We start from the raw sequence: 13459 nt of genomic DNA on the forward strand, positions 1-13459 counted from the left end.
ATGGTCTTATATGAACGATGGCCTGTTCACAGTGAATAGAGGCAGAAGGGCGGGCAGAAGAGATCTTTAGAACGCTCTGCCTCCATTCTCTGAACGACTATCCCTCCTGTGTGGAAGCATAGAAGTGATGGCTGCTTGCAGAGGCATAACTTGAAGCTTCTGGGCCCCAATGCAAAACCTGTAACAGGACCGCCAACTATAATGTTTTATTCATAGTACTGAGCTCCCGATATGGAGAAGAGAGGCCTTAAGGGCCCCCTAAGGCTCCTGGGCCCCAGTGCAACCACATCCCCTATGGTTACGCCAGTGGCTGGTTGGATGGCTGTCTGGTGTTTATGCACCTAGGAGTCTTCCCATGTAAAGATACCTTAAGTCAGCAATGATTAGGCAGTGTCAAAGTTTGTAGGGACACATCCTAATGACAGAGACTGGTGATACCCAGTTGTTAGTTTATTAATAGAGATGAGCGAGCATACTCGTCCGAGCATTAGGGTGCTCGAGATGCTCATTACTCGAGACGAGCACCACGCGGTACTCGTCTCAATTAAACGAGCACTGACCATTGAATTCAATGGAGCGGGCAATACTGCCGGCTCCATTGAAAGCAATGGGCTGCCGGCGAGCGTGGGATGAATTTTCGGGAAAGGCTTAAAAATATAAGCCCTTACCTGAAAATCATCCTAAAATGTGTAAAAGAAAGAAAAAAATTTATACTCACCTTTCCGCTGCAGCCGGAGTTCAACCGCGTCTGGCCGGCAGTTCTCCTGAACTGCTTTCTGTAGTATTCAGCAGGTGGGGATTTAAAATCCCCGCCTGCTGAATGGGCTGCCTCTGATTGGTCACAGCTCTCACCAATCAGAGGCAGCTCTCATTCACCCATTCATGAATTCATGAATGGGTGAGTGAGAGCTGCCTCTGATTGGCTGAGCACAGGAATCGATCTTTATGCTGACAGTGCGGGGGGGGGGGGGGGGGGGGTCTCACTCTTGCCACTATTGTGGCTTAATAGTGAGACCTCGGAGCCCGAAATGCAGCCCTGCATGTTGCTCCTCGCCTGCCCTACCCATTTCTGTGTTTTTTACATGACTTTGGTGATTTGCTAAGATTTTCACAAATGAAAACCTTAGCGGAGCACCAGTCATATACAAAAATGCTTGAGTCGCCCATTGACTTCAATGGGGTTCGTTACTCGAAACAAACTCTCGAGCATCACTGAAAGTTCGACTCGAGTAACGAGCACTCGAGCATTTTGGTGCTCGCTCATCTCTATTTATTAACACATTTTAGGGAGGAATAGCAGAGGAAGAACACAATGCAGAATTCTAAGAAAAAGCCTCTCCACATCTCATATTCTATGGGGAAGCAAGCATTTACTCATCTCTAAAGAGGTTAACCCACGATTGACTTTTATCATCAGTTCACAGCTACGTAATAGTCTGATCAGTGGGATTCTCACCACTGGGTTCCCACCTATCACAAGAGCAGGGCTGTCCTATTTCCTTCTTATCTTCACTGCATCTCATGCAGTGAGGAGGAGATGGAATTGAGCATCTGCTGTCACTCTATTCATGTCAATGGCACTGCTGGATACAGTTGGGTACAAGCACTTGGCTATCTCTAGCAGTCCAATGAAGTTGAACGGAAAGCCAACACGCATGCTTGGCCGCTGCTCCATTTAAGCTCCTTCTCACCGTAGGGGATGCAGGTAAGAGATGAGGACACTGGACGTCAATTGTCGTGACTGGTGGGGTCCCAGCGGTGAGACGGATACCAATGAGACTTTCATCACCTATCCTGTGGATGGCTGATAAAAGTTGATTGTGGAATATCCCCTTTAATTCCGAGCCTTACGAAGAAGGACTCATATGAACCATTACGTATGTGCATCATGTTCATGCTGCAAACTGTTGATTGTAATCAAAGAGAATAGAAATGACGTTTGAGACTTGGAATAGTTGTAGAACTGCAGCAGGTCAGGCTCCAGATGGACCGCCGCTGAGAGCCAACCCCCGTTCAGCACCGATGCTCGCACACTTTACTGTAAATCCTGTATGCCTAAAAATACATCCTATGGCTGTTGACCTCTGCGCCGGGGAAATGAAATAATTGCTCCTATTGTGTGACTGATTTAAACAGAAGCCAGGTGCCACATTTGTACAAGTAGACAGCCAACATTTCTCTCTGTATCGCCGCGCTAACAACGGCCGTATTAAAAATTATGGATTTATTAAGTGACGAAAATTGGAACCTGACCTTAAAATTAACGTTTGGGGTTTTTTTTGTTCTGCGGGATTATTTAAACATGTGCAGGATGTGAAAATGTATCACAGTGACTGGATCAGGTCTAGGGATAATGTATTTTACTGCGCTCTAAAATAATATGACATGGTCTATCCAGTGAAATGCTATTCTACTTAAGGACAGGACTGGTAAGGTAATACGTCTTCATACTTGGTCCTTGTGAGACTAAACAATAGTAAGTATATAATATGCAAGTGATTCACGTATACTGTTGCATATCGTAGCTAATTTGTCACTTTTTGGACTTGCATTGTCATTGTATGTTCTTACTAGACTTTGTGCACATGGTTGTAAGTTGTAGTGAGCCATAATAAAATGTACGTAGAAGTGTTTTAAAGGGGTTTTCCAGTAGTAAACTATTGATGGCTTATCCTCAGGAGAGGGTCTGTTGTCTGTGCCTCATGCCAATCAGCTGTTTGCCATGCTGGTGTGCTTGTGCAATGATCTAATTTCTGCAGGAAGCAGGCAGCTCCGTTCTTACTGTAGTGACCAGACTTGGTATTGCAGTCAAAGTTTCTATTCATTTTAATGGGAACTTTGTCTGCAATACCAAGCCTGGCCACTACAGTAAGAATGGAGCCATCTGATTTCTGCAGAATTCAGTTCAGTGCATGAGTGCACTAGGGGCGCAGGCAATGGATGACTTATTACTATTATTACTTATTACTATGACTATTGATGACTTATCTCGAGGATCGGAATCAGTGACACACAACTGGAAAACCCCTTTGTCTTCCTGTACCTCTGTATGCCACTCATTTCATATGGGGACATCAAGCCATGTCCGTTGGATGCTGGGGCATTCTAGAGGAGATTATCTTCAAACTACAGCACTGTAAAAGGCACCTTGTGGCAGTACTAAATCTCTGTAGTATAAACTCGCAAGAACTCGGTGTCAGCATGCAACCTCCTGGGCAGACCTATGTGAACAAAACCTGACTCTGAGTAAAGAAAAACTAGCGGATTTGCCTACCAAATTACAAATTCAGCTCTACTACATCAACTTTTAATAAGCAACTTCATAACTTTAGTCTTAGAAGGAACAATGTGCCTCTTATTGTAATACAAATCCCCTCATGATTCAGCAACACGCTGGTCTCCACCACTTTGCAGCAGTTGTCATACTACAACTTCTAGCATGCATCAACAGTCACATGGTGGAGGTTGCAGTATTGCAGCAGCTAGAAAGAGAATAGTTGGAGAGAACTGAGAAAATAGCAAGTTTAGAGAAAAATATAGGAAAGAATAATACAAGACATCATATGCTCCTAAGCCATTTCCAAAAAAATCTTAAAAAATAAGTAACGTCATTGGACAAAATCATCTATATAGAGTATTCCTTCAAAAACACTATAGCCTCATGACTTTTGGCCACCAAACAGAATTGACTAACATGAATATAAGGAAGATTCAGCTAAGTTGATCATGGTAGGGACCAGAATTGTGATTTTTTTAAAAACTTTGCACGGTGTAGAAATGTCAAATTTCCAATAAGTATGGATAGAGTTCCTATGAGAAAAAAACTTCAGCATGTGATGGAGCTCAGGAAAACACAGCATTGAAAACCATGCTCCATTATCACACTCATCATTACTATTGTATATATTGGGAAACACTGTTGGAAGATGACTACCAACAGTCCCTATAGGGTTGTTGTGCCGCTACGCAGCCGACAGCTAAGATAGAGGAGATACAGGTTCTCAAAATAAGTTGAAGAACTACCCTATTCTTCTCCAATTCAACCTCTAGTTATTGTTCTATCAAGAACTTTGACTTATAACCCTTCATACCCAAAGGCAACAAAAAATGATTACTGACAAAGACTCATCGGCATTAAAGGCTTACGTTTAGATCTACGTTCATTCCCTGAGTCATTAATTCGAGGGAATTTCTAACCAAAGCAATCAAAGAAATGAAGTCCTCACGTGGTTAAAGATCCAGTGGAATCAATAAGAGGCATGAGAAAAGTTTACCGAATGCTCATCACACTTAAGAAGTTCAAAGCAAAAGACGATCCCTTAAAGTAGCCCAAAGACCCCCGATGCTGACTCTTACCTCTCTCTTTTCGGAGTGAGAAGAGACGTTTGTCCATTTGTAGACGGCTGATGGTTGAGGAGCAAAGAGGTTTTAGGTGTTGCCACCGAAGAAACGCACGTCGTGGACAGGTCCAAAGTGCTGTGGTTGTTACAACCGGCATCGTCCGCGGTGTGCGAGCCCGTCACTTCTTTCCAGAGCTGCTGGAGCTCTGTTGGAATCATGCCTGAAACAAACAAATTGGATAATTAAATCAATTAACAGCTAATTCAGCCCTCCTCAAACAGTAATTAAATCAAAGAGTCAGTAAACAAAGCCGAGCCATTTCCCCCCTACAAAGGATAATGAAATGCAACAATTCATTCTTTTCTGCTATCGTATTTGCTTAACTAAAAGCAGATTATTAATCTTAAAGGAGAGAGGAAAAAAAAAATCTAGCGTTGAGGACCCTGTTGTATCTGAGGGAGGATTCTCATCAACATACAAATTATCTTTGTTTTAATGAAATTGTTCCCAGGAGTTATACGACACAAGTATCCGGGTTTGGAGTACATAATGGAAAGCTATACCATGAACGGTAAGCCCCTACGTTCAATCAGATCTGCATCTGACGCGTTGCTAAATTAGCTTTCACGTTCATAGGATACAACAGCATGGGCATGGCATTATTAACCCCGTCTATCCTAGTAGTAACCAGAAATGAAGCTGAAGATGACCACTAATTTTCTAGGTCAATGGTCCCTAAGCTTGGATTCACTGCTAGGTTTTTCCATTGTTTGTCATAGAAACCGAACAATGAGAGAAACTAAAGTGCTGTTTCCTTGACATGACGAGCACGAATGGCACCAAATGGACCCCCTTAACTATAATGGTAACCGTTGGATTTCCGTCACGCCCTTCCGGCATTCTGCATGATTAAATAGCTCTGTATGCTGGATATTTCTGACATTTTGTGCCGGATCGGCGTTGAGGCTTCGAATGGAGCCTCTAATGTAGATGTGATAAGAGCGGCTATAAAACTAGGACTCCCAGCAAACCTTGGTCCTCACAAAATGGCTGGAGAGCTGTAGGTTGGTTGTTTCTTCAATGTTTCTATGATTACACTTCCTGTCACATGCTTTACAAATGAGTGATGAAATAATCCCTGACAGTGCTACCAAACGGCACTGTGGATGATTAGTCTATCCCTCATTTACATATCTTTTTCCCAGGTAGCATTGCATGGCCTATATAAGACTTCCTACGCCCTTGTGATGCTCTCTCTCGTGGTGCTCTCCACAAGGAGATACATTACACCCCACATTCCCTGTGTCATGTACTTTAATAGCAGTTGTTGTCATTGGGAAGCTACATGGATTCCAATCTCTATCCACATCAATGTTCAACTTCTAAGCACTCATGCAAACAACAGATGCATATGTGCAATAACGGCTTGTCAATACATGGAGAATATATGGCCAAAGTACTGTATGGTACCTGGTGCAAGACCTAAAAAGGTGCTGCATGTCTATATTAGTCATGCCCAATCCCTTTAAACCTTGCACAGGACATAGCGCAGTATATTGGGAATGTTTCTTTAAAAATTCTGGAATGCATGCATTTTGATACCATCATTTTAAAATTCTAATTTGAATAAAGGATTATCCCACCAAAATCATTTATCATTTCACTACATGATAAGTTATAAATGCATCATCACTGGAGGTTCAACTGCCTGCGAAAATATAAGAACCGCCCAACCTAAGTCTCCCTAAGGAAGAGAGCATCAGTACACGTGTTACAACTGTTCCATTAACAGTTATGGCACCGACGGAAATATCCGAGAGCATCGCTCCGCTATCCTCATAGACAGTAAACGGAGTGAAGGTCACGCATGCACACTGCCACTCCATTCACTAGGAGGAATTTGGGTGCGCCATTCTCATGATCTTAGGTGGTCCCAGTGATCATACTTTATCATCTATCCTATGGATAGGCAATAGAGATGAGCGAGCATACTCGATAAAGCAAACTACTCGATCGAGTAGTGCCTTATTCGAGTACCTGCCCGCTCATCTCTAAAGATTCGGGTGCCGGCGGGGGGCGGGGAGCGGCGGGGGAGAGCGGGGAGGAACGGAGGGGAGATCTCTCTCTCCCTCTCTCCCCGCCCCCTGCCGGCAGCCGAATCTTTAGAGACGAGCGGGCAGGTACTCGAATAAGGCACTACTCGCTCGAGTAGTTTGCCTTATCAAGTATGCTCACTCATCTCTAATAGGGAATTTTTGGGGGGATAATCAGTATTTTCCCACTAGCGTTCATAACCTCTTCATAGGGTTTTGTTGGGGTTTACGTCACTATTAACCGCAAAAAATGACAAATCAGTCAGAATGCTCCTTGAATTGGTGAAATTGGTCACCATTAGATTCTATTGAATTAGTATTTCCACATCTATTATGTGCTTAGGCGATGGCTGCCTTTCTATTTGGAGCCCAATGAGAGGCATCACTTGGAGTTCCTGGGCCCTAGTGTAAAATTTGTCTTAGGGCCCCCATCTGCCATTTTTAATACTGGAGTCTTCTTATGTGGGGCCCTTCGAGGTACCAGGGCACAAGGTCTACTCTTACCTCTGCACGTCTAAGCCCTATCCCTTTCCGATCATCAAAAGAATCCGTGAAAAGCAGAATATTGTATTGACAACCCGACGGCTTAATGAAAGACACATTTTTTTTGTTCTGGTGTTTTAAATGAAGACAAATAGCTTTGTTATGAAATACATTTTTTATTAATCGCACGCAGACGCAAATTATGAATTCATATCGTCTCCTTGAAATGCTTTTCACTTTTTAACAGTCAAATTGATTACACTATGATTATTTCATTAACACACCTATCTCTCTCATTAATTTTGGTTTCTAGTTCTGCTCGCCTAATTGATGGATGTGTCTGCTGAAAAAATACAGAACTTTCTCGAAAACTCACCCCATTATTACTGTCAGGGCTCAGATCAATGCTAATGAGATCGGAGAGAGAAATAGAAAAAGCTTTTCTTTTTGGGTGGTGGCCTCCAATTTGAAAGTATACATATTGTCATTACGCGGGGAACACAGCATGCGATCGGTACACAGAACAACCACAACTATTTTTTAACTTTTTTCTGCACTTTTTTTGATTTTCAGGCATAATTCCGATTCATTTATTTTTAGCTATTTACAAAATCATTCGTAATTGGATTTAACAATTGATAGGCAAGTAGGTTTGCAAATTCTCAATACAAGGAAGACGATTACATTGGGGTATTTTAGCTCTTATTTCAATGTTAGCTTTGGTCACGTCTTTGTCGGAGGATCAGTTTGGAGTCTCAGGTGCAGATGTGGCACAAAACCTTGGTCAATAAAGTGCCGCATGGGGTCCGTTCTTTCCCGATATGCGCCGGATCTGGTGCTTCCACTCTGCTTGCTGTTTGGCTCTTATGACGGGTCCAATCAATGAAATAGGGAAGTGCAGATGTGAACAGATCCTAAGGGATTTATTGAATGCTAGGACTATTTTGCTTTAGAGTTTAATAGATAATACATATAACGATGTAAACATGAATGAAGGGATAAAAAAATAGAAGATGGAATGAATGAATGAAGGAGTAAAGCAATGAAGGAATGGACAAATGAAGGAAGAGATTTACTACAACTGTAACTAGTAAAGTCGAATCATTTTGAGACCCAGCACAGATGTTAAAGGGTTTTCTGAGAGTTTACTATTGGGATAGGGCAACAATCTAAATAAAAAATAAATCTTGGTATTTGTATAGCGCTAATTATTCCACAGCACTTTCAGGCAATTTTTTTTATTAACCCCAAAGCAAGTCATTTTAGCGACCTCGGAAGGATGAGTCGGCCTTGAGACATTTACCATATGGGGATTGAACCCGCAACCTTCAGGTTGTGAGTGAGAGCTTAGGACTGCATACTGCTGCCTTAACACTCTGCACCACACAAGGCTCTAAAGATTGATAGGTGTCCAATTCTTGGGATTGTGTTGAGGTTACAATAACAACAATTTAATAATATTTATATTGTGTTAACCCATTTTGCAGCACTTTGTAAATCATATGCCTGGTAGTGCAGCTCAATGCCATCCACTTAATGGGACTAATTTAAGGGTTGTGCCTTATTCCAAGCCATTTTGTTCCTACCATTTTGTACTTAATAGGACAGAGCTGGAGAAAAGCCATAAGACTGATGGACGTGATGTCACAGGCGTGCAGATCAGGCCACAGTGCTGCCCCAAGGGCCACTGTCACTTTAACAGCTGATTGGCAGGGTTGCCAGGTGTTGAACCCCCCCACTGATCTGATATTGATATCTATCCTAGGAATCAGGCATCAATATTTAGGTTGTGGAAAATCCATTTAAGTATTAGTTAGTTATACCAGATACCCTTGAGATGATCGATGCATGGCTGTTCCTTATGGCCTTTTTATACGGGCCAATATCTTGGCCCATTGTATCAAGTTTTGTTTATTTTTATTTATTTTACATGGGCCGGGAATTGGCTTATGAGGATGAGCGATCACTAATGTGATTGTTTGTTCCATTATTCCGGCTGCACATCTCCCTGTAGTAACCAAGCAGTTTTATGCTCGCTCATCAGCTGATCGTTTCTCCTTTTATACGGCCGACTATTAGGCAAACAAGCATTCTAAGGAGTGTTCAGGTCTGCTAATTGGCCCATGCAAAATGAACATTGAAAAAGTATACAACGAATTCCCTTGTCATGAAAGGCAATACCTCCCCATGCTTTGAAAAAAAGTTGCAGCATTTTTTTAGTTGTCCAGTGCTAATCTCGAATAAACTTCTTAAAGTAGCTCAGATAGTCTTTACTATAGGAGGCAGTATTCGAGCTAGAGTTAAAAACACCCTCCGTCACATAAGAAGATTCCAGTGTTATAAGTGGCACACAGTAGGTGGGGGCCCCATTACAGATATTGCGGTGAGCCCGTACCTCCCAGTTAGAGGGGTAACTATAGTGGGTGCAAAGGATGCGGTTGCATCCAGGCCCTAAAGCCTTAGTGGGCCTATGAGGTCTCTCTTCCCTATATGAGGAGTCCATTAGTATATATATATATATATATATATATAAAGCATTACAATTGGGGGGGCCCTGTTATAGATCTTGCATTGGGGCCCAGCAGCTTCAAGCTACGCCTCTGCTTCCAGTCACACCCCTGTCCATAAAAGACATAATTCTATGCTTCAGATTCCCCGGCGTAATTGTTCTCTTCTTCCGACGACGAGGTATACCTTTAATTGTGCAGACGATGCTTAGTCTTTTATTGGCAAACGCTAACTATACGTTTCAAGAATTTAAATCACGGCCCTTTCAAGACGCTACATTAAAAATAAAGGAGGCAGCTGAGGTTTTATTGATTCGGAACACATCATAAAAAAAAAAATGCCGGGTTTTTAAATTTAAATTTTTTTTCATTTAGAATACAATGGACAGATAATCATCTCAACGTGATCAGCCAAACATCTTTACTTCTCTAAACTGTTAAAGATTTTAATTATACCGGCTTCGAAGAGCAGTGGTCTAATGAGGCAATAGACTCTAGAGAATGTAAGTGGCTAAGAAGTGTGAAATGAGGCTGATAGAATTTTTTTTTTTATTCACCGTGGATATTTTGCATATCAAAGAGGAGTAAATTATTGCACGACAGACCAATAACCTTCCCCGCCTTTGGGAGAGCTGCATTAACAAAAACAGTAGGTCCTCACAAACGGTACTTTAATAAAATTAAAGGGGGGAAAAACAAAAAATCTAATTTTTTAGTTTTTTTTTTAAATATTTTTTTTTAACATATTCATCCATTCTCGGCAATTAATAAGAACGGCAGAAGAGAATAGACACATATTAATACGTTAGGTGATAGAATAGTTTTGAAATATATCATTTGGCTCTGGAGCCAGTTTCGGTACCCCCCTCTCCCCTCCCTCATCCCTCTCCTGACTCACGGCGCACACATTTAAAAAATGCCAATTATATTTTGATAGATTTGGTACCAAATGAGTATTTAGCTATTAGACATATTCAATTATCACATGTCCTTTAAAATTAAACCCAGGAGACAAATTAAACAAAGAGAGAGGGAAAAAAAAAAAAAGGTTACGGCTCAACCCCGTGTCCCGTTTTTGTTGAGTGTAGGCTATTATTTTCCGGCACCTTGCAAAGTGACAGTGTAGGATATATTTTTAGCAGTCGTACTTGACAGCACTGTCTACACACTAACAATTACCTCAGAACAGAGCTGACCCTTACTCCCCTGATTCTGCATTAAAACAATGGCGCATCAAACTGTACTCTGATGCTAATACGTCGGAGCCTCTCGGTGTGTTTGTATTAAAACGCGTCAAGCAAGGCGAGCCTATTTTGCACTGGTATTTAAGGAAATGCATCTATTAATTAGGCAAGCACTCCTTTGCAATATGAAATTGTAATATTCCTTCCATGCTAGTAATGCCTCTCAAGTGTTTCAGGCACAAAGCCCCTAAAATTCATCGGCTAATTAATTAATTCGCAAATTAATGTGCAGGCTGTAAATTCAGCCACTCGCAGGATGATAGTCCCCCTCCCATCCGGTGGGAGCTGATGTCAGGGAGATTTCTGGAGCTTCCGGGTCGTAATTTCAGAGAAAGCATTAAAAGCTAAAAAAAAAAGGCATTCTAAGAAAAAAAAAATTTCAAAAATTTCCTTTTTGGTAGCAAAGATCTCAACCGTGATACAATTGGATCTGAGTATTGTCGCTGACCAGGACAGATTAGAGAAGAATTCCCATGTCAAATGTAACAGGAAACCTGGAATGGAATTAGACGTGTATACACTGAGCTTGTCAATACTGATACCTATTATAAAATAATAAAATGGCGGACGCAACGGGAAAGTGACAGGAGGAGGGAGGTTGATGGATCTGTAAAAAAACGGTTAATCACCGCAGAGAATTTAGCAGGAGTGAGTTTAGTCTTCTTCCGCAGCTGATACATGACTCGTAGCAGGAGACATCTTTTTGACGTTTTATTAAATATTAGTCACCGGTTTTCCGCCGCAATGTGTTTTCAGGACAGTTCAGTTCTCTTCATTATGAAGGAAAATGCGGTCTCGGGTTTAAAAAATGTATGTTATGGGGACAGGTGACAGATTACTCCTCGCAGAACTCAATTTCGCAAACCTAAAGTATCACCGGCTGTTAGACAAACAAAGTCAACCTCTCTTTGTCCTTGTGTTTTCGTACCCAGGTGACCATGTTCAAACAAGCAGAAAGTTGATTTAACGTTCATAATGACATCAGTTTCAAATTATTCTCCCTGGCCTAAGACTATCTGTGTAGAAGAGATCACTGACCCTCATTTGAGAAGGAACTAGCAATCAAATTGCCTGATCTTCTGATAAAATGCCCCACGTGACTCTTAAAGGGCCACTAAACCTAAAGTCGGCAGCTCAAAAAAGTCCGGCTGCTCATATCATTCACACATCTGGTTCTGGAGGTTGTCGGAACTAAGAGATGTGTGAGATCAAGTAGTCATCATGGAGGGAGGAATTTTCAAAGACTCCTGTCAGACCCAAATGGCTGATAACATGGGGCAATAGAGTGCATTCAAAAACATAAAAAGGGGTTTTCTATGATTCTAAAGGGAATATGTCACTTATATTTATTTTTCATCCAGTATGTTTTTATTTATTTTTTATTCTATGTTCTGTACATAATCCTGGGAGCAACCATTTTGCCTGAGCTGCAGTTAACTCAATGTGCTTTACAGCAGTCCCATGGGCCGTAGAAATCTGTAGACTAGACATAACTCACAGAGGCAGTGTTGTGTGCATTCAGTGTGATCTGTGCAGGAAGGGGGAGGAGGTGAGCTGTGACCATCACTTATCGGATCCTGTGTTATCTATATATAGGGGTCACTGTTCATTGCAATTCTCTCCCTCATGATAATGAGATGACTGCTGAGAGGTGATCTCTACAGAACCAAAAGTGTCAGGCTAGGATGGGGCTTACGGCCCTTTTACACGGGACGATGTGATGTCACAATTTATATTTTTAAAAAATCCTAAAACTCTGCAGTTTTAATAGTGACGACTAAGCCTAATAAATAGTCTGATAATTCCTCTTTATTAAGGTCAATTTACATGGGCGCATAAGCTGTGCTAAAAAACAAGTGACTCCGACAGGTGAGTGACTTCTCACTCAGTGGCGGCTGCATGTGCACAGGGCGATTATCACCCAAATTTGATGCTTCAAGCGAGAATTCTGCCCGTAATAACCCCGTGTAAAGTATCCATTGCAATGAAAATGAGATCGCATAGGATCCACCATTCATGATAGGTGATGTTCACAGCTCACCTCCTCCCCCTCCCTGCAGAGAACATGCCCTCAACAGTCTCTTATAAAAGTCAATGGGTCCCCTTTAGTCTATTCTGTAAATGACCTACGGGTTTGGCTCTAACGCATTTATCAAAATGCTGTTAACTGCAGCTCAAGCACGATGGCTGTCACCAAACTCATGTACAAAAATAGAATTTTTAAAGTCTACAATTGAAAACAGAAAAATAGAAATAGAATGAAAAAAAATTGAAAATGTTTTTCTATCTGGTTTTAATTAGAAAACAAGGTGATGCATTCCCTTTAAATAAGATCTTCATTCATTCATTCGCATAATCTAGAAGTAATAGATGCGAGAAGACTCATGTGAATGCTGGGTGGTCTATACAATCCCGGCTCTTGCATACAGTGGAGCGCTGTGCCTTGTAGAACAATCATTCTTGCATGCTCATTCATCAAAAGATGCATTACGGAATAAGGTAAATCAATAGCGGTATTTTACAGCCACATTATCCCGCACAGTGACACATCTCTTATTGGCTTATTGGCAAACGGCTGTAATTTGTAAGACATTGTTGGAACAAATGCTCTCCATTGTAATAAAATATCGCTGTTGACATCAACGCTACAAGTTCAAAATGTAAGCAGCCCGTCAGCCTCAAACCAAAAAATTACAGTCCAACTGGGCTTTTCTGCTTTTTGCTATTTTCTGACATCTTACAGACATTATTTGTAGATCCCCTTCAAGCGCCCCTTTAATGTGCCTCTTCT

The 13459-nt window shown here is 41.5% G+C and overlaps 1 protein-coding gene across 10 annotated transcripts in view; it reads right to left on the bottom strand.

The window, feature by feature from the left end:
- FOXP1 (forkhead box P1) overlaps positions 1-13459 on the bottom strand; it is a 700722-nt gene that overhangs the window by 72360 nt on the left and 614903 nt on the right. For all 10 annotated transcript variants that reach the window (XM_066596693.1, XM_066596696.1, XM_066596697.1 and 7 more), the window contains one exon: positions 4357-4561. In XM_066596693.1, the coding sequence (XP_066452790.1) occupies positions 4357-4561 (205 nt within the window). The remainder of the gene's footprint in view (positions 1-4356; positions 4562-13459) is intronic.

Source organism: Eleutherodactylus coqui, chromosome 3 (assembly GCF_035609145.1).
Source record: "Eleutherodactylus coqui strain aEleCoq1 chromosome 3, aEleCoq1.hap1, whole genome shotgun sequence".
Classification (NCBI taxonomy): Eukaryota; Metazoa; Chordata; class Amphibia; order Anura; family Eleutherodactylidae; genus Eleutherodactylus; species Eleutherodactylus coqui.